General features: G+C 45.4%; 1 protein-coding gene and 1 long non-coding RNA gene across 4 annotated transcripts; one reads left to right on the top strand and one right to left on the bottom strand.

Annotated features, from left to right (window-relative positions):
• Nucleotides 1–241: 241 nt before the first annotated feature.
• LOC143435963 (uncharacterized) lies at nt 242–9,337 on the bottom strand. The gene is made up of 4 exons (XR_013106245.1): nt 8,658–9,337; nt 8,307–8,379; nt 1,513–1,545; nt 242–457 (listed from the first exon to the last, which is right to left on the bottom strand). It is a non-coding gene; the product is annotated as an uncharacterized LOC143435963 (long non-coding RNA).
• Marchf2 (membrane associated ring-CH-type finger 2) lies at nt 2,994–27,091 on the top strand. Of its 3 annotated transcripts, none has more exons than XM_076919752.1 (5): nt 2,994–3,152; nt 12,366–12,593; nt 18,866–19,061; nt 22,823–23,032; nt 26,460–27,091. In XM_076919752.1, the coding sequence occupies exons 2-5, from the start codon at nt 12,418–12,420 to the stop codon at nt 26,616–26,618; spliced, it is 741 nt and encodes a 246-aa protein (XP_076775867.1). In that variant the 5' UTR covers nt 2,994–3,152; nt 12,366–12,417; the 3' UTR covers nt 26,619–27,091. The 3 variants fall into 3 exon arrangements, with proteins under 3 accessions (XP_076775867.1, XP_076775869.1, XP_076775868.1); XM_076919754.1 differs by having other exon boundaries at nt 26,446–27,091; XM_076919753.1 differs by having other exon boundaries at nt 26,410–27,091.
• Nucleotides 27,092–27,773: the final 682 nt, after the last annotated feature.

The following is a 27,773-nucleotide window of genomic DNA, read 5'->3' as shown; positions in this document are numbered from 1 at the left end:
ACCTTAGCCCCTCACGGGGGATTCTAGGCCCTGAAGTTTATCACCTAGCCCTATCTTTAAAAGATGCCATTCAAACTTTAAAAAGGCTTTGAGAATTACATGGTAATATAGGGTTGATGTTAAATTTCTGATCTTGAAGGTTGTCTTCTGATTATATGGAACAATGTGCTCATATTCAGAAAATGGCTGAGCACGGTATCGTACAACTACATTCCTAGTATGTGGGAGGCTGAGGCAGGAAGATTGCCATGACTCAAGAATAGCTTGAATTACATAGTAAGATCCTATTTCACAAACCAAAGTTGGGGCTGGGGCTACTGCTCAGTTGGTAGAGTGCTTGCATAGCATGCTTAAAGCGAGGGGTTCCGTCCAGAGTGGTGAGGCCGAGCCGTCCCAGCTCAGAGGAGATAAAGGCAAGAGCTGCACACTTTGGCTACTCAGCAAATTGGAGGCCAGCCTGGAATACATGAGATCCTGTTTCAGAACAAACAGATAAGAACAACGAAACAAGAATAAAGAAAGACAGATAATGGATAGTTCCAAGATGGCAATATGTGTACCATTGCAGAACAAGTGCGTATTCAGAGAGGCAGAGGCAAGGGGACACTGTGCCGGCAAAGGGAGGACTACATAAGTGATTTTGAATCACTTATCCTTGGAGAGAGTGAACAGCAAGAGTGGTGTCAGCCTGAGGCAGTGCAAACATTGTTCAGCAAATGTCCTTGAATAAACATTTTTGTAGAGTTTCAGTGTCCTCTATAATAATTTTTGTTATGATAGTTACGAGGCATGGGTGAGTGAAATATTCTCTTTTATAATTTCTGGGTTTTATGTTTTTGTTTTTGTTTTTTTGTTTTTTTTTCTGCTGACACGAGGTCTCACTATGGCTGTGTCAAGTAAGCTGGCCTACTTCACAGAACCTACACTTCACGGAGAGTTCCCTGTTTGAAGAATGGGGCTTGGATTAAAGGCCTGTGTCACCACACCTAACTTTTCTTTTAGGTTTTTTTTTTTTTTTTATTATTATTATATGTAGGTACACTGTAGCTGTCTTCAGACACCCCATACGAGGGCATCAGATCTCATTACAGATGGTTGTGAGCCACCATGTGGTTGCTGGGATTTGAACTCATGACCTCCAGGAGAGCAGTCAGTGCTCTTAACTGCTGAGCCATCTCACCAGCCCCACACCTAACTTTTTAAACTTCTTTTTACTATTGCTGTTGGAACTGGACAAAAGTGACTCTACATTGTTTCTGATATGTTCATATTTTGTTGGCAATTAAAAAAATGTTACAAAAGTTAGGCATGTTGACTCATGCCAACCATGCCCACATTTAGAACTTGGAAGCAGGAGTTCAAGGTCATCCTTGGCTGTATATACACTTCAAAGCCACACCAGGCTTTATGAAACCCTCTAGCAAAAAATCAAACCTAACCAAATCATCATCACCACAACCACCACCAACAACAAATGAAGCTTACGGTGTAGCTCAGTGGTGAAGCACCTACCTCATAATGAGGCTTCTGGCTCCATCACAGGCACTGTAATAGTAAGAACAGTTCATACTGATAAAGTGGGATTGTAGTGGCATATGCCTATAATCTTACGCTTGTGAGGGTGAGGTGGGACCTGGGCTACATAGTAAGACCCTATCGCTAACAAACACGATGATTACAAACTGCTAATGTTTGTCTCACAAGATTTATATTTGTTAATGTGTCACCAGGGTTTTGCACATATTCGGACCGCAATAATGCTTTTATTTATTTTTTTTAATACAGAATTTTGATCTGTTTTCCTTGACGTGGTTGGGCTCACTTCCTGTGTAGTTGAGGATGACCTTGAACCTCCTGAGTGCTGGGATTATAGCATGTACCACCAAGCCCAGGGCTTTGTGTATGCTGGGCAAGTACTCCTAAGTGTTATATTAGAGCAAGGTCTCTCACTGAAAGTAGTCCTACATTGGCAGTCAGCAAACCCCAGCCACCTTACTGTCCACACCATCTACAGCACTGAGGGTACAGGAATTTCCAGTCACATTCAGCTCTATTGTGTGGATGCTGGGAATTTTAACTCAGATCCTCATGTTTGTCAGGCAAAAGCTCTTGCCCACTGAGCCATCTCAAGAGCTCTTTCTACCATCTGTTGCTCCATTTTTTGAATGTATCTCTTGCTCGGATGACTGATGAATAAAATGATGGCTTTAGTTTTCTCCACAGAACTCTAACCCTTATTGGGCTAATTTTCTTTTGCAAAATGTGATCATATCCTTTCTCCTCACCCTAGGATTGGAAACTGTGATAAAAATGTATCTTTGGCCTGGCAGTGGTGGCGCACGCCTTTAATCCCAGCACTTGGGAGGCAGAGGCCTCCTGGGAGTTCAAGGCCAGCCTGGTTTACAGAGTGAGTTCCAGGTCAGCTAGGACTACAGAGAGAAACCCTGTCTCGAAAAACAAAAAAACAAACAAACAAACAAACAAAAAAAAACAACAAAAAAAAAGTATCTCTGTTCGTACTGTTTGTGCCTAGCACGCAAGAAAAACTTGATTCCGTTCTAGCTCCAGATAACACTGGGTGGAGGCCAGAGGATCAGAGAGGTTCAAGGTCATCCTTGCCTACAAAGTGAGTTCGAGGTTAGGCTGATACTAGATTAAAACTATCTTCCATTAAAAAAAAGAAAAAAAGAAAAAAAAAACGGGGAAAAAAGGACCGGAAAGAAGTTACTTGGCAAGTGTCAAGTTGTTTACTTAAGCGCGCCTTTGTTCTGCAGCAGGCTCTGGCAGCAAGTCTACCGCCAGAGCTTGGGATGGGGGAGGAGCCGGGATGAGGCGGGGCCCATTTGGGGGGTGGAGCCAAAACGCGGCAGGGGCGGAACCAGAAGCTGCGGCACCGCGGGGCCTGGACCGCCCAGGACGTCCCGTATTTTGAAGGCCCCACCTCCTTGGGCGGGACATGTACGCTGATTGGTAGATGGTGCTCAGAGGCAGTCTCCATTGGTTCACCGTGCTGTCGGCTCGGCGGGCGGTGCCCGGACGCAGGTGCCCGCCGGAGCCGGAGCAAGCCGCTGCTGACGGGCCGGGCCGGGTCGGGACCCGGGCCAGGGAGAACCGAGGGGCCTCCGCGGCCGCCCGGCCCGGCCGCGGAACAGGTAGGCACGGAACAGCGAGCGGGTCTGGCCTGAGTATGTAGGCAGGTCTCCTAGGTCCCGGGTTCGAGGCCCCGGCTGAGTACTCGGGCGGGACAGACAGGGCTGCACCCTTGGCCTTAGCCCTGCTCAGGACGCAGGCACCTCAGTTATTATTTCGAGGTTGGTGAGAGGTCTCCGGGCCTCGCCACGCAGTAGAAACCTCTGTAAGCCTCGGTTTCCCCATCTTTAAAAAGTGGGTCATCTCGGAGCCAACCTGCTTTAGGAGATGGCTGATGAGAAGAGCGTCTGGTGGTCAATAAGTGGCTACTGTCACTCTGAAACTCCCTTCATAACAGTTCTGTCTGGATAATTTTTAACGTTATAAAGAGTTGTGCGCTTCACAAAAAGCTACTCAGAGTGCACTGTACTGAAAATGTTGTTTTTCAAACAGTAGTGAGGGACTGCCAAGATGGCTCAGCTGGTCAAGGTGCTTGTCCGAGTTCAGTCCTGAGGTCTCATATGATGAAAGAAAAACTGACAACAGAAAGTTGCTTTTTGAACTCCATTAGGCACACCCTTGCATGAGTACACCCACATACATGTGCACAAATACACACAAAATAAATATAATTGAAAACACTTTTAAAAAACTCTGTAGTCAGAATTTATGTGGTTAGTGGGAAACATACTAGGTAGAAGTACTAAAAGTAATTCCTTTCATCTAAATGAGCAAATTGAAGTTCAGGGAAGTTAAAGCTGTTGCCCAAGGCCACACAGCAAATACGAACTAGAACTTCTGGAATTAGAATTTAGTTTCTGGACTCCGGGTGTAGCTCAGTACTTGCCTAGCATGCACTACGCCCTGATTTTATCACAGTACTGCCAACCCCCCACCTCCACCCCCTAAAGTAAGAAAGAGACAGATGAGGCCCAGAAAAGCAAATTAACTTGAACTAGGACAATAACAGTATCAGTGGTAGAGCCGGGATAAAGTGCCTAGGTCATGGAGCATGGTGGTACAGGCCTGTTAGGTCAGCTACTTTGGAGGGTGAGACAGGAAGACTTCAAGGCCTGGCTTGGTTACTTAGTGTAACTTTTTTTTGTTTGTTTGGTTGGTTTTATTTTGATTGTATTTTTGAGAAGGTCTTACTCTGTAGCCTTGGCTGTCCTGGAACTCCTTATGGAGAACAGGCTGGCTTTGAATTCTTAGAGATCCGATTGCCTCTGCCTTCCAAGTGCTGGGACTAAACCTGTGTGCCACCATGTCACTTTTTTTTTTTATATGTATGAGTGCCTCTGTGAATTTATGTTTATTATGTAAGAACCCTTGGAGGCCAGAAGAGGGTGCTGGATCCCCTGGAACTAGAGTAACAGGTGGTTGCGAGCCCCGCATGGGGGCTGGGAACCAAACCTGGGTCCTCTGTAAGGGCTGTAAATAGTCCTAAGTGCTGACCCATTTCTCTAGCCCATGATTGTGTTTTTAACACTTATCCATTTGTGTGTTTTGTTCGTGTGTGAGTTTGTGAGCCCTTACCCAGTATAGCATGTGTAGAGATCAGAAGACAGCTTGAGGAGTCGGTTCTGTCTTCCTACCGATTGGCTTCTGGGGATTCAACTCAGCTCATCAGACATGGTGGTGGCATGCACCTTTACCCAAATAACCATCTAACCAGCCTTTTAAAAAAAAGCAAGCAAGTGGCCGGGCAGTGGTGGCGCACGCCTTTAATCCCAGCACTTGGGAGGCAGAGGCAGGTGGATTTCTGAGTTCGAGGCTAGCCTGGTCTACAGAGTGAGTTCCAGGACAGCCAGGGCTACACAGAGAAACCCTGTCTCAAAAAACAAAAACAAAAAAAAAAAAAAAAAAAAGAAAAGAAAAGAAAAGAAAAAGCAAGCAAGTGAGCAAGCAAGCAAGCTAGCTAGCTAGCTCTGGAAGCTGGGCCTGGTGTCACATGCCTGTAGTCAGTCCAAGCTCTCAGGAGAATGAGGCAAACAAGGCAGGATGGCTGCTGTGGGTTACGTTACAACCAGAATCACATAGCCATAAAGTCTATACAAGTCTAGGTGAAAAAGAAAGGGCTGGAATGTAGTTCAGTGACAAGAGTTTTTACTGAACATATTTGAGGGCAGGTGTTACTGATGAAGCTTGATTCCTTTTCCTGAGAATCTATAGGCAGTTTATGGTTGCTGAGGGAGGGAGAAACACTCTCTTCAGTGATGAAGCTACTGGTAAGGTCACACTTACCTTACTCCTGTTTCTTATTGGCTTATTTCTTAAAAAAAAAAAAAAAAAAAAAAAAAAAAACCAAATATATTAATTTTTAAAAAAGAATCTGGCCGGGCGGTGGTGGAGCATGCCTTTAATCCCAGCACTTGGGAGGCAGAGGCAGGCGGATTTCTGAGTTCGAGGCCAGCCTGATCTACAGAGTAAGTTCCAGGACAGCCAGGGCTACACAGAGAAACCCTGTCTCGAAAAACAAACCAAACCAACCAAACAAAAAAAATCTGAGTGTGATGATACATTCCTGCTTCCTGCAATCTTGGCACACAGGAGGCCGAGGCAGGAGACTCACTAAGAGTTCAAGGCCAGTATGGATTATGCAATGAAGCACATAGGCAAACAAAGGAACAAACACTAGAGCTGGAGTTGGTTAAGAATTCTTGCTGCTCTTGCAGAGGACCTGGAATCAGTTCCCAGAACTTTCATGGTGGCTCACAGCCATCTGTAACTCCAGGTCTAGGGGATACAATTCCCCTCTTCTGGCCTCTTCAGGCACCCACTGGACATCCGTGCATGCGGGCAGAGCACTCATACATGTATAATAAGATTAATAAAACATAATAAAATTAATAAAAAATTAAACAAAACCCCTAATGTCTCTTGACCAGACAACTCACTCTATAGTTTAAATCCTGGCACTGTCTCTTGCTAGCTGTGCGACCTTTCTGAACTTTGGCCTCCTCAACCAGCTAGGCTAACTACTGGGCTTATGTCATAGTTTGTTGTGAAGACCTGATGAATCCATCCCAGTAGCCCTAGAACTGTTCCTCAGCATAGAGACTGGCAGGGAAACCTCTGAGGCTCATGTCTCCCAATCAGTTACAGAGCTGGAAGGAAGAAATGAATCCAGCAATACTACATGCAGTCACTCTGTGCCAGATCTAGGGCTAAGTGCTGGGGCAGCAGGAAAAATGTCCAGCAAGGTCCCTCTTTTCCAGAATTCACTGAAGAGCATGAAATGCGCATGACAGGTCTATTAACAAAGCATTTCAGAGAGGACCCCATGCCATGAGTGAATTGTGTGGATACCTGGGGTCATTTTAGCCAGAGTGGTCTGAGAGAGGTGCTCCAAGGATGTGACCTTTGAAGGAGACACGTCACAACAGTTCCTTGAAGTTTGAGCCTGGCAGGCAGATAGCTTGATAGTCTAATATTTTGTGTGCATTGTTTATTTTTGAGGCAGGATCTTATGTAGCCCAGGCTGTTCTCAAACTCAATATATAGCTGAGGATAACCTTGTTCTGACCCTCTTGCCTGAGTGCTGGGTGACAGGTGTGTACCCCCAAACCCTGAGTGTTGGGTGACAGGTGTGTACCCCCATACCCTGAGTGCTGGGTGACAGGTGTGTACCCCCAAACCCTGAGTGCTGGGTGACAGGTGTGTACCCCCATACCCTGAGTGCTGGGTGACAGGTGTGTACCCCCATACCCTGAGTGCTGGGTGACAGGTGTGTACCCCCATACCCTGAGTGCTGGGTGACAGGTGTGTACCCCCAAACCCTGAGTGCTGGGTGACAGGTGTGTACCCCCATACCCTGAGTGCTGGGTGACAGGTGTGTACCCCCAAACCCTGAGTGCTGGGTGACAGGTGTGTACCCCCATACCCTGAGTGCTGGGTGACAGGTGTGTACCCCCAAACCCTGAGTGCTGGGTGACAGGTGTGTACCCCCAAACCCTGAGTGCTGGGTGACAGGTGTGTACCCCCATACCCTGAGTGCTGGGTGACAGGTGTGTACCCCCATACCCTGAGTGCTGGGTGACAGGTGTGTACCCCCATACCCTGAGTGCTGGGTGACAGGTGTGTACCCCCATACCCTGAGTGCTGGGTGACAGGTGTGTACCCCCATACCCTGAGTGCTGGGTGACAGGTGTGTACCCCCATACCCTGAGTGCTGGGTGACAGGTGTGTACCCCCAAACCCTGAGTGCTGGGTGACAAATATGTACCCCCATACACAGTTTTATAATGTCATGGGGAGCAACCCAGTGCTGTCTGCATGCTAGAGAAGTATTCTATTGAGCCGTCACCCAGCCTTGGGATGCAGTGTTTAATGCATTTGTGCTGCTGTTATTGTTTTTTTTTAACTTATTATAGTGTGTGTTTGTGTGTGCGTTCTCTCTTTCCACCATGTGGTTCTGGGACTAGAACTCAGGTCATCAATGCCTTTACCTGCTGAGCCATTTTACTGGCTGATGTTTGTTTTGGTTTTTGAGGCAAGGCCTCTTGTAGCCCCACCTGGCCTTCAGCTCTGTGTAGCCAAAATAAACTTGAACTGTTGACCCTCCAGAGTGCGACTTGTGCTACTTGCCCAGCATTGCTGTTACTGTGTTGCAATTTAGGACTGATGTGAGCAGATTTACTAATATTGGTGGATTTCCCTCTGGATAGTAGGTAAAGTAAGGAGTTGTGATGATTCTTGCAATGAACACTTGTATAAATTCTGAGGTCTCTCATCTTCTAGTATCTGGAAGACAGAGGTAGGAGGATCAGGAGTTCCAGCCTGAGCTGTATAGTGAGAGACCCTGTCACCAAGAAGAGAAAGAGAGAGAGAGAGAGAGAGACAGAGAGAGAGACAGAGAGAGACAGAGAGAGAGAGGAGAGAGAGGAGAGAGAGGGGAGAGAGAGGAGAGAGAGAGGGAGACAGAGGCAGAGAATGAAGTGAGCAAGCACTGGGGATGTAGTTCAGTTGGTAGAGTGTTCCCCTAGCATGCACAAAGCCCTGGGTTCTGTCCCTAGAACTACATACACCAACATGGTGTTCCCAAAGTGACAGTGTTTGCGAGATGAAGGTACAAAGATCAAGAGTTCAAGGTTGGGACTACAGAGATGGCTCAGGGGTAAGAGCACTGCTCTTCCAGAGGACCTGGATTTAATTCCCAGCATCCACATGGTGGTCACCTGTAATCCAGTTCCAGGGGATCCAATGTTCTCTTCTTGCTTCATAGGCACCAGACATTCACATAGTATATACCTGTAGGCAAAATGCCCATGCACATAAAATAAAATACAAATAATTAAATTTAAAAACATTTTTAAAATGATAGTTATAGGTTATCTTTGATTGTACACGGAGTTCTAGGCCAGCCTAGAAATCTTGTCTTTAAAAAGAAAAGAAAAGAAAAGAAAAAAGAAAAGAGGGAGTGCAGGAGAGAAAGGACAGCAAGGGAAAAAAATCTAAGACAGATCAGCAGAGGTCGAGGTGGACTTTTTTCTGCATTCTCTTGGAGGAGCCAGCGCTTCCCCACTGACCTCTCAGCTGTACATTCTGGTTGAAGGGACATCAGTGTCCACAGCAAAGCAGGCCTGGCTGATGCCCGGTGCTGTTATCTCTGGCTCACAGCCTTCCTCCGGGCTGTGTCTGACTTTGGTTGATTCTTGCTTATCTGATCCCTGGCTCAGCTGTGGAGGCCTAGGAGGTTGTGCTTGGTTTTTAGCTGAGTTCTTCAGAGAAGAGCTGATTTGTCAACAGACTGTCTGGGTGCAAAAAGTCAGTTAATAATTTATTTTCCATGTCTTTGGGTCTTTGGATTTTCACAAGCAGTGCTGGTAAGAGTTGACTTGGGATCAGGGTGGCCTTATCAGTTGGAACTTACGAATACTATTAGGGTTGCTGTGGGCTCTGGATTTAACTTAGAGATAAGAGTCCTGGGTGTTGGACAAATTGAAACCAGTGAGCTTTAACTCTGGATTGATACCTAAGGAGCCTTCTGTTACTTTCATGGATTTTTCAGAAGAGTCATGCCTAATGGCACATTCCTATGACCTCAGCTATTTGAAGAGCTGAGGTAGGAGAGTCTTTCAAGGTCTGCCTAGGCTACAGAACAAGTTTCAGACCATGTCAGCTTGAGTATCTTGGTGATACTCTGTCTAAAATTGAAACACTATGGGCCAGTGAGATAGTTTGTAGGCCATCAAGCCTGATGACCTGAGTGTGAGCCTCCAAAACCTACTTAGGGGAGAACTAACCTTCATATACACTCTATACCGCATCCACTCCCTCCTCCATAAATGAGTGTAATATAAAATTAATAAAAAATTTAAAAATCAAAAAGAAAAAGTTTTAAAATGTGTATGTGGTAGTGGTGGTGGAGGAGCTGGGAGTATAGCTTTGTGATAGCATGCCTGCCTAGTAAGGCAGGTCTCTAAGTGCAAGCCTTACTACTAGAAAGGAGAAAACATTCATAGAAGCCATTTACACCAATTGAGAAGCCAGAATCCTAGTCATGCTACTCTGGAGAAGAGGACCAGTCTTCGCAGGGGTTTCCTTTTGCTGATTAGAACCTGAGGCCAAGGGCAGAATCCCACCAAAGTTACCCAGAAAAGACTTCAGAATGGCTACCTAAGGTGTTCATTATCTTCTGTAGCTTCTCCTTGGGAACCGAGGACAGAGCAACTGGTCTTCTGGGGACACAAAAGTATCATTTCGTTGTTGATGAACTGAGGTCTCCCAGAGTGCACAGTTGGATAGAGGCCATGAGTCACAAGGGGCCTGAGTGACTCACCATTCTGGTGCAAAACATTAAGTTCCTATCCAGTTCCCTTCTTCCCTCCCCCCTCTTGTGTGTGTGTGTTTGTGTGTGCGTGTGCGTGTGCGTGTGCGTGTGCGTGTGCGTGTGCGTGTGCGTGTGTGTTGGGAATTGAACCCGGAGCCCCATACTCTCACTGATAGGGCAGTGCTTTATATGTATGTCTCAGGCCCTCACTGCATTCTAGGCAGGTACTCTACCTCTGAGTCATGCTCACAGCCTCTCTAGATGCATTCTACCTTCACTAAAGATAGCTTAATATGTTTTGAGCTCAGTCTCAAGGATCTGGTCGTAGCTAGAACAGGGTGATTCTGGCTGTGTAAAAAACCAGCATAGTGCCTGGCACACAGGTCACTTTCAGTGAGTGTTCATTATCTCCTGTCTATGGCTGTGTAAAAAACCAGCATAGTGCGTGGCACACAGGTGTGCAGTCACTTTCAGTGAGTGTTCATTATCTCCTGTCTATGGCTGTGTAAAAAACCAGCATAGTGCCTGGCACACAGGTGTGCAGTCACTTTCAGGGAGTGTTCATTATCTCCTGTCTATGGCTGTGTAAAAAACCAGCATAGTGCGTGGCACACAGGTGTGCAGTCACTTTCAGTGAGTGTTCATTATCTCCTGTCTATGTGAAACTGTGATGATTTGGAGGATTAGGAAGTGGGGCCTGTTTTTTTTTTTTTTTTTTTTTTTTTTCTAAAAGAATGCGAGAAAATCCAACACAAGCCTCAGCTGTCCTCTAAGCCTGGCCTAAGTTATGCACATCAGCTCGTAGAGTTCTCACCTACATTTCACAAATGGAGAGATTCAAAGAGGCAAGTCTTTGTCCATAGTCTTAGAGCCCCATTTTAGTGTCACTTCTGTCACTTACTGATAAAATACCATGACAAAAGCAACTTAGAGGATGTCTCAGGGCTTTACTGCTGTGAACAGATGCCATGACCAAGGCAAGTCTTAACTGAGGCTGGTTTACACATGCTGAGGTTCAGTCCATTACCATCAAGGTGGGAGCATGGCAGCATCCAGGCAGGCATGGTGCTAGAGATGCTGAGAGTTCTACATCTGCATCTGAAGGCTGCCAGCAGAAGACTGACTTCCAAGCAGTTAGGATGAGGGTCTTAAAGCCCACACCCACAGTGACACACCTACTCCAACAGGCCACACCTCTTCCAACAGGGCTGCACCTTCTAATAGTGCCACCCCCTGGCATATATAGAGGAAAAGAAAGGGTTTGTTTTGGCTCACAGCTCCAGGCTGTCACTTCAGGGAAGTCACAGTAAGAAGGGCTGGAGGGCATTCATCATATCACATCTATAATCAGGAACAGAGAACAGTGAATGCATGTAGGCTAGTGCTCAACTCGCTCTGTCCTTTTCAGTTCAGCCCAGTGTGTAGCCCACCTGCATTCAGGGTGGGTCTTACCACCTCAAGAAACCAACAGGTAAAAGCACTTGTCATCAACCTTGGTCTGAGATTAACCCCTAGGATCCATATTGTGGAAGAAGAGAACTGAGTTCTGCAAGCTCTCTTCAGACTCACACATGCACGATGTAGAACATACATGTCCACATACATAACATATACACACAAAACAAGCATAATTTAAAAAGGAAAAAAATGTCTCCTAAGGACATGTGGTTACATCCCAACCTAGCCTAGACAATTCCTCATTGAGGGTCCCTTCCCAGCTGATTCTTGATTGTGTCAGTTTGACAAGTAAATAATCTTCACAATCTCTGACAAGACAAGACTCAAGAGCCAGGCATGATCTATAATCTGGCATTCAGAAGGCTTAGATCTCAAGTTCCAGGCTAGCCTGCACTACAGAGTGAGATCAGGGGCTGTGGCAAAGGCTTAGAGGTTAAGAGCACTGGTCGCTCTTCCTTAGGACCTGGGTTCGATTCCCAGCAACCACATGGTGGCAAGCAACCATGTCTACTCCAGTTCCAGAAGGTCTCTGCAGGCACCAGGCAATAGTTCACAGACAGACCTGCAGCAAAATACCCATATACATAAACATAAAGTAAAACAGAGTGAGATTAAAAGAGGGACTCAGGCTGGGGACACTACTCTATGGGTAGATGCTAGCTGCAGAAATGTGAGGACTTTAGTTTACACCCCCAGAACCCATGTAAAGTCAGGCACAATAAACCTTACATGTAATCCTAGTCCTCATACTGTGAAATGGGAGGAAGGGACAGGAGAATCGCTGGATGCTGGGGTGAGCAGGCCTGGTGTACACAGCAAGGTGGAAGACGGGGTATTCTCCTGCCTCTGATCTCTGCTCATGTACCCTTGCTCATGTTCACTTGCACTCATATATATTTGCAAGCACATGAACATACACTCACATATACCTAAAAATATGAAGAGACAAAACTGTTACTGTGACTCATTGATTTTGCCTTTGATCTCTCTGCCTCCCTCCCCCCAGGCTCCTGGGACCATGGGCCTCAAGCCCTGAGGACAGGAGGCTCCCTGTGGCCATGACGACAGGTGACTGTTGCCACCTCCCTGGCTCCCTATGTGACTGCTCCAGCAGCCCTGCCTTTTCCAAGGTTGTGGAGGCCACAGGGCTTGGGCCACCTCAATATGTAGCACAAGTGACTTCAAGGGATGGCCGGCTGCTCTCAACTGTCATCCGGGCTTTGGATACTCCGAGGTGAGTAGTGACCAGTAGCCAGGCTTTTGTCCCCATTTCTCTTTGGGTTGAATGATATTCTACTAGTCTGAAGCCAGGAGTCCAGTCACTGAGAGAGGCAGAGGGATTGATATGCCAGAGAACAAAAGCCAGACACTGATGTTGGAGAGATGGCTCATTGGTCAAAGGACCTGCTGCTGCTGCTCTTTTAGAAACAGGAGTTCAGTTCCAAGCGCCAACAATGGGCAGTTCATAACTGTCTAACTCTATTTCTAGGGAATCCAATACCCTCTTCTGGTCTCCTTGGGTACTCCCTCCTCACAGAGACAAATAAATTTGTGTGTGTGTTTGTACGTGTGTACACATCAGCGCACATACACATACACCCCAAGTATCTGGGGTGTTTGTCTATCAAGGGAGCTAGAGAGATGGCCCAGTCGATAAAATGCTTGCTGTGCAAGCTTGAAGACCTGAGTTCCATCCCTAGAATCTATATAAAAAACTGAGCACTCTGGCCTGTGATTGTAATCCCAGTCTAGGGAGGCAGAGACAAGCAGTTCTCTGGAACTCTCTGGTGAACCAAGCTACCTTAATTAGTGAGTCTTAGGCCAATTAGAGACTTTTTCTTGAAAAACATGGTGGACATCCCCTGAGGAATAGCACCTGATGTTGACTTCTGGCTTTTTTTTTTTTTTTTTTTTTTGGTTTTTCAAGACAGCGTCTCTCTGTGTAATCCTGGCTGTCCTGGAACTTACTCTATAGACCAGGCTGGCCTGGAACTCAGAAATCTGTCTGCCTCTGCCTCCCAAGTGCCGGGATTAAAGGCGTGCACCACTGCTGCCTGGCGACTTTTGGCCTTTACATACACACACCTACTCCAACAAGGCCTCATTACCTAATAGTGTCACTCCCTATGGGCCTGTGGGGACCGTTTTCTTTAAAACCACAACAGGCCCAATGAGACACAAAAGTACAGTTCTACCAAAGTCTAGCTGTGGGGACCAGTGAGTTTACAGGGCTTACTTATAGAGCATGAGTGTGTGGTTACTTATAGGAACATGGGTACCCCAGTGTCTTAGTTTGGGTTTTATGACTGTGAACAGACACCATGACCAAGGCAACTCTTATAAAGGACAGCATTTAATTGGGACTGGCTTACAGGTTCAGAGGTTCAGTCCAGTATCACCAAGGCAGGAGCATAGCAATGTCTAGGCAGACATGGGGCTGGAGGAGGTGAAGAGTTCCACCTCTTGTTCTGAAGGCAGCTAGGAGTAGATTGGTCTCCAGCCCGCTAGGATGATGGTCTTAAAACCCACCTGCACAGTGACACACATACTCCAAGAAGGTCACACCTACTCCCCAAAGGCCATATCTCCTAATAGTGCCACTCCCTTGGCCAAGCATATACAAACCATCATACCCAGAATTGCTGAATCACCGGAAAATCTCACCCAGCATTGATGAAGACTTTCCTATAGCATCATACCTGAAGTCCCCTTTCATGAAGCTCCCATGTACTGTATATAGTCTAGCATCTCCTAGACCATAAAAGATGATGTGTAACTGAGAAATAATGGAGTGTATTTAGCAGGAAGAGATGCAGGAGTTAGTGTCTGGGTCACAGGGGAGGATTCAGTGACCTTATCACCTCCTCCTCCTAGGAGGGAAGGCCGGTAGTCAACAGGCTGGGTCTTGAAGGTTACTGGCAAATAATTCCGGCTACTCTGATGAAGATGATGACGACGACGGCTGTCATGCCCAGAGGTTAGGGCTGCACAATACCAGTGACCTTGGGCTGTGGAGAAGCAATGCAGAGAGTGAGGACTGCTGGGACAGCACCTAGGATGAAACTCCTATGGATGCCTTTCTCTCAAGTGACCTGGAACAAATTGAAACGTCTCTCTAGTCAGATTGTTCCAGTCCTCAGAATGTGGGGATGTGCTGCACCTGTTCATAGTGAAGGTTTCTTAATTATGAGCAACCACTGTAAGCTGAAAGGACCATAAGCTGAAAATGCTGGGCTGGTGAGATGTCTCCGTGTATAAAAAACTGGCCCGTGTGCCTGGCAGCCTGAACTCAACCCTAGGAACCCACATAAAGGTGAAAGAGACGGAACCACAGCAAGGCGGCAGGAGACACGGGCAGACCCTAAGAGCTTGTTGGCTAGCTGGAAGTGCAGACTTCTCGTTCAATGAGAAATCCTAGGAAGACACCTGCTCTGTGTCTTCACATGCTCGCTCACAGGCACATGCACCTGTAACTCAGTGTGACACACACACACACACACAGAGAGAGAGAGAGAGAGAGAGAGAGAGAGAGAGAGAGAGAGAGAGAGAGAGAGAGAGAGGTTATAACTTTTCCAGGCCTTCGTTTCTTTCCCTTTCCTTGCCTTCTCTTTTCTCTTTGCCCTCACACTTCCTTTTCATCCTTCCTCCTCCTCCTCCTCCTCCTCCTCCTCCTCCTCCTCCTCCTCCTCCTCCTCCTCCTCCTTCTTCTTCTTCTTCTTTTTTAATTTCTGATGACATTATTCCATGTAACCTATTCTGACCCTAAAGCTTGTTTTGTAGCTTGGCTGGCCTTAAAGTCCTGAACTTCCCACCTCTGCCTTCTACTACTGGGATTACAGATGTGTGCCACATTGACTAGCTTTCTTGGACTTTTCAACATCTATAAAATGGAAGCAAGTAAGCACTTTCTTCCAAGCTTTGTAAGAATGAGATAAATGAAGCCCAGTATTGCACGCACTTGTAATACAGCCTGTAGCCACAGGTCTGGAACCAAGGGCAGAAGAACATCAGTTTGAGTTTGGCTTGTGCAGCACAGTGAGCCCCAAGTTCAGCCTGGGTTATGCAGTGATTCCAAGGAGACCCTGTTTCAAAAAGCAAGATAAAGGAGCATGATGTTGGACATAACTCAAGAGGCAGAGGCAGGTGGATTTTTGTGAGTTCAAGGTTAGCTTGGTCTATATAACAAATTCCAGGCCAGCCAGAGCTACATAGTGAGATTGTGTCTTTAAATACATGTAAAAACAAAGTATTAGTCATGGTGGCAGATGCCTGGCATCCCAGTACTGGAGAGATAGTTACAGGAGGGTCAGAAATTCAAGATTGTCCTCAGCTCTGGTAGCAAGTTAGAGGCCAACCTGTGGGGTTTTAGACCCTGTCTAAAAATAAACAAACAAACAAACAAGATTGAAATCAGGTGTGGTGGCATATGTCATTAATCCTTGTTCTTGAAAGTCAGAGGCTGGCATATCTATGAGTTTGAGGCTCGCCTGATCTACATAGTGAGCTCCAGGACAATCAAGGCTACATAATGAAACAATGTCTTTTTTTTTTTTTTTTTTTTGATTTTTCTTTTTCAAGACAGGGTTCTCTATGTAGCCTTGGAAACCATGTTGTAAAATAAATAAAAGCATGCTTGATAGATGGTTCAGTTGGTAAAAGGCCTGCTATACAAGTATAAAGACTTACATTCAAACCCCCCAGAATCCATGTACTCAAGCCTGCAAACCTTTAACACTCCTACAGACAGGTAGGGATGGAGACAGGCGAGACTACTCAGAAGCTCAGAGGAGCAAGCCTGCCATATACAGTACTGAACACTGACCCTGCCTCAATGAGGTACTTGTCCTCTGTCTGACCTCCACCCATATGTCATGACACACACACTCATACATACATACATACATACATACACACATAATACACACATACACTCACACATACACTCACACTTATAAGATAAACTAGTTACATGAAGCAACAAAACAAAATGGCCACAGAAGTACTGCATATATGGGGAGTGCTCAATAAACTGTTAACTTTGCCCTCTCTGCTTGCCTTTGTTGGAATTAGTGTTCCTGAGTTCCCAGGCCTTCCCAGTAAGCAGACGTGGCTCTTAAGATTCTCACTGATTCTTTTTCCTGAGTTGATTTCCGGAATGATGGGGAGTCCTTTTCTGTGGAGATCTCTCTCTCTCTCTCTCTCTCTCTCTCTCTCTCTCTCTCTCTCTCTCTGTGTGTGTGTGTGTGTGTGTGTGTGTATACTGCAGGCTTGTGTAAGAGTGTGTATGTCTGAGTACACATACATGTGCAGCTGTGGTACATGTGTGCTTGTGTGTTTGTGGAGTGTACATGTATGCTTGTGTGTTTGTGGAGGTCAGAGGCTGACATCAGGTGTCTTTCTTGGTTTCTTCCCAACACACACACACACACACACACACACACACACACTTGAATGTTGAGCCTGGGTCTCTCACTTGAACTCAGAGCTTGATGACTTTGCTAGTTTAAATTACACATGGGCCACCACACCCAGCTGTTATTTTTGTAGGCCCTGAGGATCCAACTCCAGTTCTTATGCTTGCAGGCAAACTCTTTACCAGCTGAAGGGCTCCTCAGTCTCACCAGTCTCACCAGTGGACCTTTGGCCCTGCCAAAGAAAACAGCATCTTCAAGACTGGGCTAGAAGGAAAGATGTAAGCTCAGGCTGAGCTCTGTCTCGAACTCCTGATCTTCCTGTTTCTATCCGAAGCACTGGCTTCACGGATGTGTGGGTGTGGTGGTGGACATGCTGGCTTCATGGACGTGTGGGTGTGGTGGTGGACATGGAACCCAAGGCTGTTTGACTGCTAAGCAAGCATGCTACCAACTGAGCCTAAACCCCAAGCCCTCTGCTGAGCGATTTTAAAAGTAGCCAGGCCTCAACCACACAACAGGAAGGCTGGAGAAAACAGCTGGGGTGTGGAAAACACCCTGATCGAGAATTAAAAGCTTGTGCTTTCTCCTTCTTCTTCTCCTTGTGTGTGTGTTTGAAAAGTTACGCCTGACAACTATGCTTTCTGGACAGAAATATTTAGAAAACAATGACTCATGTACTGGATAGTCCATGGGTCCACTAAAGCCACACCTCCTGCCTTTCTGAGCTGCTCCAGGAAGAATACAACTTCCCCAGAGACTGGGCTGTGATTAGAGACTCCCCAAAGCAGCTGTGTATTCATGTTTTCTGTGCCTCTTGGCCCATCCCACCCTTTGTCTTCCTCAGCCATGCATAGAAAAGCAAATGAATGATTTTTTTTACATGCACAGGTTTCTCAAGACAGTGTGACCTTTATGTGCAGATCTTGTGTTTGTAATGTATATATGTATGTGTAATCATGTGTGTGTGTGATGTGTGTTAGTGTGTGTGTATATGATCATGTGTCTGCCATAATTCTTGAGGACTGTATTAGTTATTTGTCTTGTTGCTTTGACAAAACACTTGACAAAAGCAACTTAAGAAAGGAAGGGTTTGCTGGGCAGTGGTGGCGCACGCCTTTAATCCCAGCACTTGGGAGGCAGAGGCAGGCGGATTTCTGAGTTTGAGGCCAGCCTGGTCTACAGAGTGAATTCCAAAAAACCAAAAAAGAAAAAAAAAGAAAAGAAAAGAAATAAAGGAAAGGTTTATTCTGAATTATAGTTCCAAGCTCCTGTCCGTCATGTCAGGGAAGTCATAGTGGCAGAAGAAGCACCAGATGGTTGCTCTCATTGCGCCCATAGTTAGGAAGCTTAGAAATCAGAGAGATGAATGCTTGTGTTCAATTACCTTTTTCCTTTAAAAAATTATTAGTATGTATGTTTGTGTGTGCACCTCTTATGTATATGCTATGGCATATGTCTGGAGGTCAGAAGAATTTTCCACCGTGTGGGTTTTACGAATTGAACTCAGGTCATTGGGCCTGTCAGCAAGCTCCTTTATCTACTGAGCCATCTTGTGTCTCAGCTTCTTCCTTTTTATTCAGTCCGGGATCCCAGCCCATGGAATGGTAAAATCCATGTTTGGGGTGGGTCTTCCCACTTCCTTTAACTTAGCTTAGAAAATCTCTCATAGACACACCCATCGATTTGTCTCCAAAGTGATTCTACCTCCTGTCAAGTTGACAATATAAATCATCAGAAGGACCAAGAATGGACCACAGAAGGACCACCAAGAGTTGATAGTCACCTAGGAATATCATGATAGTATTTCACCAAAAGAAGAGAGCATTAGGCAGGTAGATGGATGGACAGGATGCTTACTCTAGGCTACAAAGAGCCCACAGTAGTACTGGAGAGGGAACATATGCGCCTACCAATGGGAGTTTGAAAAGTTATGTGAAGAGGACATCTGGAGCTGGGCTGCTGAAGGATGAGCAGGGGTTTACCAAACAGCAACCTGGGAGTGACAGCTTGTAACCTAGCAAATACTGATGTCAGTATAAACAAGAAGCCTTATCTTCCATCATTCACATGTCTTATCTCTGTGTCCCTCCAGTGACTGTCCCTTCTGCCGAATCTGCCATGAGGGAGCAAATGGGGAGAACTTGCTGTCCCCATGTGGCTGCACTGGTACACTGGGAGCTGTGCACAAGAGCTGCCTGGAGAAATGGCTGTCTTCCTCCAACACCAGCTACTGCGAGCTGTGCCACACTGAGTTTGCAGTGGAAAAGCGGCCCCGACCTCTCACAGAGGTATATGGCTTGGGGGAGACTGGACACCCAGAGGAAGGAAGGGCAGTTTGAGGACAGATGTAGCAGCTGCCCACATCAGCTGGGAAAGCTGATTATGTCCCTGCCAATGCTGGGAGGGATCTGCTGATATGTGGGAACCCAAGTGGCCAGAGGCTGCAGGTCTGCAAGCCCCTCCCTGCCATATCCCACCCCCTCTCCTCTGGGATTGTTGTTTTGCTTTGTTTTTGAAACAGACTCTCAGATGTTTTAGGCTGTCCTCAAAGTAGCTTTTAGCTGAAGATGACTTTCCAAGTCCCGATCATCCAGCCTCCACTTTGCAAGTGTTGGGATTACAGGCATGTTGGATCACCTCAGGTTTATGCAGTACTAGCAGTGGAACCCAGGGCTTCATGCATGCTAGGCTAGTGCTCTATAAATGAGTCATAATCCCAGTCCTAGCCAGCTCCCCGCTTTTAATATTAGCCTTTAATTTGCTACTTTTTTCCTGTCTCTGTTTATGAGTATAAGCATGTACCACCATGCTGGGATGTTTTTGTTTGTTTATTTTTTTTGTAAAGTATGTTGTCATTTTATCTCAGGGAGGTTGACTGTCATGATCACATGGCTTGAACCCTAGGGCTACCATTGTTAGGTTTTGGTTTTGGTTTTTGGTTTTTTGTTTTGTTTTGTTTTTTAATATTTTTGAGACATGCTCTCAAGTGGCCCACAGCTTGCTTTATAACAGACTGGCTTTAAAATCCTGATCCTGGGATTAATAAGTACACCACCTAGGTTTTTATTTGTTTACATCTGTCTGTCTGTCTGTCTGGGGTAGTTTTTGAGGCAGGGTCTCACTAAGTGGCTGTAGAACTAGTCTAGAAATTCCTATGAAGACCAGGCTGGGCTCACAGAGATTTGCCTGCCTCTGCTTCCTGAGGGCTGGAATTAAAGATATGTTCTACCATGCCATCCTATTGTTTCTTCTTAAAATACTTTTTAAAGAATTAAATTATATGTATATGTGTTTCTCTCTCTCTCTCTTTCTCTTTTTCTCTCTTTCTCTCTCTCGTGTGTGTGACACACATTTGCCATGTCATATGCATGTTTGTTATAGGACAGCATGCAGAAATTAGTTATCTTCTGTGGGACCTGGGATTGAATTCAACCTGTCAGGCTTGGTACTTAGCAAGTGCCTTTACCTGCTGAGTCATCTCATCAGCTACCTGTCTGTCTGTCTATCTATCTATCTATCTATCTATCTATCTATCACCTACCTACCTACCTACCTACCTACCTACCTACCTATTATAGGCCCAGTTGGCCTGAAACTTGGAATTCTCCAGTTCCAGCCTTTTCTGGTTGCTGGGGTTACCAGTAGTTGCTACCAAGCTCAGATCACCAGGTATTTCTTTGAGCACCTCTGGTGTGCCCAGTTTTGTCAAGTGCTGGTTCCAGTCACCAAGACACCCACAGTTAATAATGTCCACATGATCTCCAGACAGACTAGTTGGTAGGGATAATTATGAGGGTATCTTAGTTCCTGTTCTCTTTGTTGTGTTAAAATACCCTGACAAAAACAAGTTAAACAGGAAAGACTTTGTTATGACTCAGAATTCCAGGTCACACTCCATATCTTAAGTAAAGTCTTAGTGGTAGGACCATCTGTCTCAAACACGATGGTTGATGACATTGTATTATAGTCCAGAAGTGGAGAGGGAGCAACACCAGTGCTCATAGCTCTCCTTTTACTGTCCAGGCTAGCCTATGCGATGGTGCCACCCATCAATTCACAGTAAGAGTCTTCTTACCTCAGTTAATATAATTAAGAACATCCCTCACAGGCAGGTCCACAGGCCACCCTGCTGGAGATAATTCTTCCTTGAGACTCTGATCCCCTGTGATTCCAGATTCTGTCAAATTGACTATTAACACTAAACATCACAGGGCTGCAGAGATGGCTCAGTGGTTAAGAGCAGTTCCAGAGGACCCAGGTTCAATTCTAGACACTCACATGGCAGCTCACATCTGTTTGTCACTTCAGTTTCAGGGGATCTGGCACCCTTCCACAGATATACATAGAGGCAAAACACTAGTGCACAAAGATTGGGATTGTATAAGTGAGGGGGAGACTTTGGCTGAGAGTGAATCCCCAAGTTGAGATCTGAAGCTAATCAAGGCTGCAGGATACCTGTTGGGTAACACTATTCTTGGGGATATTCGAACAAACATCTGAGTTGTTTGAACAAAAAACTGAGATGGCTAGTGGTTAAAGTGCTTGCCATATAAGCATGAACAGCACTGGATTAAACTGTGTAGAACAATGTCCAGTCCTGAGACCAGGAAGTGCTGCCTAGAGCAGTCAAGGCTACATAGGTCACTTGGGAGCTTACAGTTTTAGAGGGTGCATGGCAGGAAGCATGGCAGCAGTCAGGCAGGCAGACAGTTTAGTATTTGAGAGCTTATATTTTATCTGTAAGTAGGAGACAGAGAACAGCTAAGTGGAAATGATGTGTGGTTTCAAAGCTTTAAAGCCTTCCCCGAGTGACATGTCTCCTCCAACTAGGCCACACCTCCTAAGTCTTCCCTAATAGTTCCATCAACTGGGGACTGTTTTCAACTGTATGAGCATATGTAGGTCATCTTTACTCAAACCACCACTCTCTAAGTCGTCTGTTGAGGAAGGTTCTCACATAGTCTAGGAGAACCGTATACCTGCAGAGGCTGACCTTGAACTCATAATACTTATTCATACATCTCTCAGGTATAGGGATCACAGGATTACATCTCCATCACCTCTGTTTCTTTCTTTTCTAGGGTGATATTAGTAGTTGAACTTAGGGCCTCACTCATGCCAGGCAAGTGCTGAACCATTTAATTATATACCTAGATATAATATTGTAAATAATTTTGAGCTGGGCATTGTACCATACTTTCAGCACTTGGAAGCACAAGAGCCAGAAGTTCAAGGTCCACTTGGTTTGCATGAGACTGTCTGAGAAAACAATTAACTACCCCCATGACAGTGGTAGTGATCATGATGATGATAATTATAAACACACACACACACACACACACACACACACACACACACACACACACAGAGTTTCACAGTGTGGAATTTTCTACTTCTGTACCACAATGGCACACCTTTAATCCCAGCACTGGGGAGGCAGAGGCAGAGGCAGGAAGATCTCTGTGAGCTTCAAGGCCTACCTGGTCTACATAGCAAGTTCTAGGACAGTCAGAACCACATAGAAAGATCCTCAGAAGGAAACAAACAAACAAAGCATTTATTTTTATTTTCTGTTTAGGTATATGTGTGTATATTTACTTGGGTGCAGGTGCTGAGAGGCCAGTAGAAGACATGGGATCTCCTGGAGCTGGAGTTTCAGGTGGTTGGTTATGTGCCCTTAACATGGATGATGGGACCTGAACTCTAGTCCTTTGGAAGTAGCAAGTGCTCTTAACTTCTGGCCCAGCTCTCCGGTCCCCTTTCCCCATTATGCTGTGTTTTAGGGTTTCAGATTTTTGGAACGTTTTGGATTGTAGATTTTCAGAATAGGAATAGTCAGTCTGCTCTAGCTATGTGAATTTCTTCGAATGGATTAACTCTTCTTTTATTCTGATGCCCCCATTTGCACATCAGAAAAATGGGGCAAGTACTCAGCTGACTCAGTTTTATTAATAGAAATATGGAGGCTAGGCTTACAGCGCCACCCTAACCCTATCCATTCTGCAGCACCCCTCCACATAACCCCTCTTCATCATCTGCTCCTCTATAGTGGCTAAAAGACCCAGGGCCGCGCACTGAGAAGCGGACACTGTGCTGTGACATGGTGTGCTTCGTGTTCATCACACCACTGGCCGCCATCTCAGGCTGGCTGTGCCTGCGAGGGGCCCAGGACCACCTCCGTCTGCATAGCCGGCTGGAGGCCGTGGGGCTCATTGCCCTCACCATCGCCCTCTTCACCATCTATGTTCTCTGGACACTGGTGAGTGGGTAAAGCCCATGTGGGTGGGCTCAGCTGGGATCCCTAGGCTGTGTGTGAGTGTTGCTTCTGCTGAAAGTGGTTCCCTCAGCTTCCTGTTGTTCCAGGTTGGCATGGTAACACAGGTCCAGGGATGCCCCCAGCAGTGAGCCTTTTGCTCCAAGTGTACAAGGGATCTAATCACTATGGGTCAGATGGGAAGAAGGAAGGCAGATCAGTACAAGGCTGAAGCTAGGAAGAGATTTGGAGTGAAGTGGAACAGATACATATTAAGAAACTGAGGGTAGGTGAGACATCTCAGCAGTAAAGTAGCTGGCGCTGAGTTTGACCCCCTGGACCTATATGGTGGAAGATGAGAGCTGATTCCAGGTTGCCATCTGTCCTAACATAAGGGTGCCGTGAGATATGCTGCCATGGAAATAACTAAATAAATGTAGTAAAAATTTTAGAAACCTAAAAAATTATGAGCCCTCACCTCTCCCTGCTGAATTGTTGGCTTTTGATAGACTCTGGAGAAGGGGAGACTTTGTCTTCAGTTGTGTATCCACGGCTGGGCCCACCAGGTTCTGGTGTATACAAGAATCCATGGTCACACAGAGTAAAACAAAAGACATGAATATGGGGAAAGGCTTTGTAGGGAGGAAGGGTTTAATGAGGGTGGGGGTAGTGTTGAGAGAGAGTGGGGGTGAGAGTAATCAGAATGTACATATGCATATATGAAATTGTGAAAGAAGACATTAAGTTAATATAAAAAGTTAAGAAAGACACAGAAAGAAAAAAAGAAAGGAATAAATAAATAAATAAATAAATAAATAAATAAATCTGGCCAGGATGAAGCTCAGTTGGTGGAATACTTACAGTTTTGCTTAGCGGTGTCTTAAGTGCTGCCAGTGTTTGTATAACAGGGATGTGATGTGATTCTCAAGGTGCATTACTCATAAAGGGACACATTTATAAACTGCATGAAAGCATACATATGTGCTGCTTTACTAGACCTGCTTGTTTCATCCTTTGCTAATGTCCTTTCATTGTGTGGATGTGCTGCATTTATTTCATCAATTTAACTCCATGCGTTACCGTGGAGTTAGTCCCTAGCACTTAGAGAGCATTGTATATGTTTATAAGTATATGGGTGCAGATGTGCGTATACATACACATATATGTGGAGGTCAGAGAGACCCCAGTACTGGGTGTCTTCCTCAATCACTGTCCATCTTATTTGTATATTTGATATCATATTAATTTGTTTTGTGTGTGTTTGTGTGTATGTATGAGCCATGGCATGTATGTGGAGGTGAGAGCACAGCTTTAAGAAAGCTGTTCTTTCCTTCTACCATAAGGGTTCTGGGGATTGAATTTGGGTCTTGAAGTATCCCTTATCCTCTGAGCCATTTCTTCAGCCCATGCACTTAAAAAAATTTTTTTTTAATTTTTTTGAGATGTAATCTAGAACTCAGAGAGATTTGCATGCCTATGTTTCTCAAGTACACTTACTTATTTTCTTATTTACTTACTTATTTACAGTCTCTGGCTGTACCTGGAACCTACTGTTTTGTCTAGACTGGCTGATCAGGGATCTCTAGAAATCTGCCTCTCTGACCTGCAGCACTGGTGTTACATATACATTGCACAATGCACAGCTTTTTTTTTTTTTTTTTTTAATTGCAAGCTTTGGGTGTCTGAACTCAGGTCCTCACATTCATGTGGCAGACGCTTTATCAACTGAGCCATTTCCTTAGTGCCCTTGCCCACTTCCCTTTTTGAGACAGGGTCTCAGTAGCCCCTCACACTTGCTGTGTGGCCAGAATGATCTTGAATTCCTGATTCTCATATCTCTACTTCTAACTGCTGAGATACTACCGCATCTGGTTTATGTGGTACTAGTGTACATTTTTATATTACTCTTCTCTTCTCCACCTGTTTGTCTCTCTCTCTTCCAACACCCCTGGTGACCACCCATCTTTTTATTGTCTCCATAGTTTTTCCTCTTCTGGAATGTCGGAGTCATACAGCATGACAGCATGTAGCCTATTTAAATTGGCCTCTTTCGCTTAGTTGTTTGAATTTAAGTTTTCTCCATGCCTTATTATGGTTTGATGGCCCACTTTTGTTGTTCCAGACTGAGTATTGAATCCATGGCTCTCATATACTAAGCAAGCATGCCACTATTGAACTCATCCCCAGCCCTGTTTCTATATTGTTATTTTAAGACAGTATCACTAAGTTACTCAGACAGGCCTTGAACTCTCTCTGTAGTCCTGGCAGACCTTAGATTTGTGATTGTCCTGTCTTAGTTTTCTGAGTAACTATTGAGGTTACATTCCTACAGTACCAGCTGGACTCCTTTTAACAGCTCTCGATTCTTTTAGTGTGTGTGTGTGTGTGTGTGTGTGTGTGTGTGTGTGTGTGTGTGTATGTGTGTATGACTGTGTATATAAGAGTGTTGTGTGTGTTTCTGTATGTGTGAGTGATGGTGTCTTAGTTAGGGTTTTATTGCTGTGAATAGACACCATTACCAAGGGCAAGTCTTATAAGGACAACATTTAACTGGGGCTGGCTTACAGGTTCAGAGGTTCAGTTCGTTGTCCTCAGGGCATGAGCGTGGTAGCATCCAGGCAGGCATGGTGCAGAAGGAGTTCTACATCTTCATCTGAAAGCTGCTGGCAGAATACTGGCTTCAGGCAGCTAGGAGGGGGGGGGGGGTCTTATAGTTCACACCCACAGTGACACACCTACTCCAACAGGGCCACACCTTCTGATAGTGCCTCTCCCTGGGCTGAGCATATGCAAATCATCACAGATTGTGTGTGTGTGTGTGTGTGTGTGTGTGTGTGTGTGTGTACATGTGTGTGTAGGGGGAATACATGTGTATGTACACATGTGAGTGCTGACAGCTAGCCAGTCCTAGAAGTCTCTTGTCTACCTCCCTCTCTCTCCTCCCCAGTTTTGGGGATACAGGTGTGGTACAGGGTCTTGCTTAGCTTTTTACATGGATGCTGGGACTTTGAACTTATGTCCTCAAGCAAGTTCTCTTACCCATTGAGCCATCTTCCCAGTCCTGTAAATGCACTACCATTTTTATCCTCTTACATATGAAGAGACACCATGGTTGCTTCCAGGTTGGGCAGTTATGTGATTGGTTGGGGTTAAATAATCCCAAGAGACTGGTAAGACTCCATTCTCATCAACTGTTAGAAGAGCCATGCTCCCTGCTGGGGTCAAGGTGGTGGTCCCCCATTTTTACAGGACTTGAAGTTTATCAAAGTATCTTCAGAGGACCAAATAGGTGAGTGTATGCATAGTATACAAGAAATGCCCAGAGGTGGCACTGCTTCTAGGCTTGACCCATGACAAATGCCAGGGCTCCCTTTCCTCCCCAGGGTGGAGGCCTGTCTCTACCTTCCAACCCACTGCAGGACTGCCCCCGCAGGTCTCTTTCCGATACCATTGCCAGCTGTACTCGGAATGGAGGAAGACCAATCAGAAAGTTCGCCTGAAGATTCGTGAAGCAGATGGCTCCGAGGACCCCCACCACTCCTTGCTGGCTACTGGACTCTTAAAAAAGGTGGCAGAGGAGACCCCTGTGTGAAGGCCTGGCTGTCAGGGCTCTGAGGTAGTGGACAGACCAGAGTCAGATGGCAATGCACTGGCATTTGGAAAGATGGAAGCTGCCTGACTTTTCATGCACAGCTCTGATGCTTCTCAGGCCAATAGCAACAGCAAGCAGAGCCTGCTCTGTGATCCTGTGTGAACATATTTTCAAGGGTTTTGTTTTGCACATTATTGTATATGACAAGCACAGATGGACAGATTTGAGCTTTGGATGGAGTAGGCACCCCTATCTCATTCTGAGATCTGTTTGACAACTTTTGGACAGCAGCTTTAGCTGCTGGTGTCAAGGGTGCCCGTTGGACTCAAAGGTTCCAGCAAGCTTCTTGCATTATTCTGCACCTAGCTGGCTTGCTTTACTGGCACTCTTGACTTACAAACTTATAAAGTTGCACTGCATTTCAAAAACCCACCCCTGAATGAATAAAAGGAGCCCTTGCTGGCTAATGTGGACGCATTAGTTATGTTTCTAAACTGCTCCAAGTGAGTGATTCTATGGGGCGAAAGTATAAGATGCTTGGCTTGTTGTGTGGGATCTGATATGAAGCTGTTTTCTTTTCTTTCTTATTTTTATGATGAAGGAACTTAAGTAGACGTACAGAGATGGCTCGGTGGTTAAGAACACTGCTCTTGGAAAGGACTGGGGTTTGATTCCTAGTACTCTTATGGCAGCTTGTGACTGTCTCTAACTCCAGGTTCAGGGGATCCAGTGCCTTCTTTTGGCTCCCACAGACACTGCTCATATATGGTGTATATATATATATATATATATATATATATATATATATATATATATATATATATATGCAGGCAAGATACCCATACACATAAAATACATTTTTTAAAAAGGTAACTTAAGGGAGAAAGCATTTAGTTTTAGCTCACAGCTACAGGTACAGTCTCTCATGGTGGGAAAATCAAACACAATTAAGTTAGATATTTCTATATCAATCAGTACAATTAAGATGATCCCCACAGTCATGCCCAGAGAGGCTCATCTCACAGGGGACTCTAGATTCTGTCAAGTTGACAGTTAAAGCTAACCATCAGGGAAGCCTAAAGAAAAAGTAAAGTCAGGGTTTTTGTTTTTGTTGTTTCTGTTGTTGTTTTAATAAGAATAGAATGCAGGGCCTTG

The sequence above is a fragment of the Arvicanthis niloticus genome, chromosome 22 (assembly GCF_011762505.2).
Source record: "Arvicanthis niloticus isolate mArvNil1 chromosome 22, mArvNil1.pat.X, whole genome shotgun sequence".
Taxonomy (NCBI): domain Eukaryota; kingdom Metazoa; phylum Chordata; class Mammalia; order Rodentia; family Muridae; genus Arvicanthis; species Arvicanthis niloticus.
Note: the sequence above shows the minus strand (reverse complement) of the source record. Positions and strands in the feature narration are given on the sequence as shown.

Excerpts from the sequence above, each read along its gene's own strand:
- Marchf2 (XM_076919752.1), top strand. The coding sequence starts at position 12,418 with ATGACGACAGGTGACTGTTGCCACCTCCCTGGCTCCCTATGTGACTGC. Across the intron at positions 19,062-22,822 it reads GGCCCCGACCTCTCACAGAG|TGGCTAAAAGACCCAGGGCC; the intron begins GTATATGGCTTG and ends GCTCCTCTATAG. Across the intron at positions 23,033-26,459 it reads TCTATGTTCTCTGGACACTG|GTCTCTTTCCGATACCATTG; the intron begins GTGAGTGGGTAA and ends CTGCCCCCGCAG.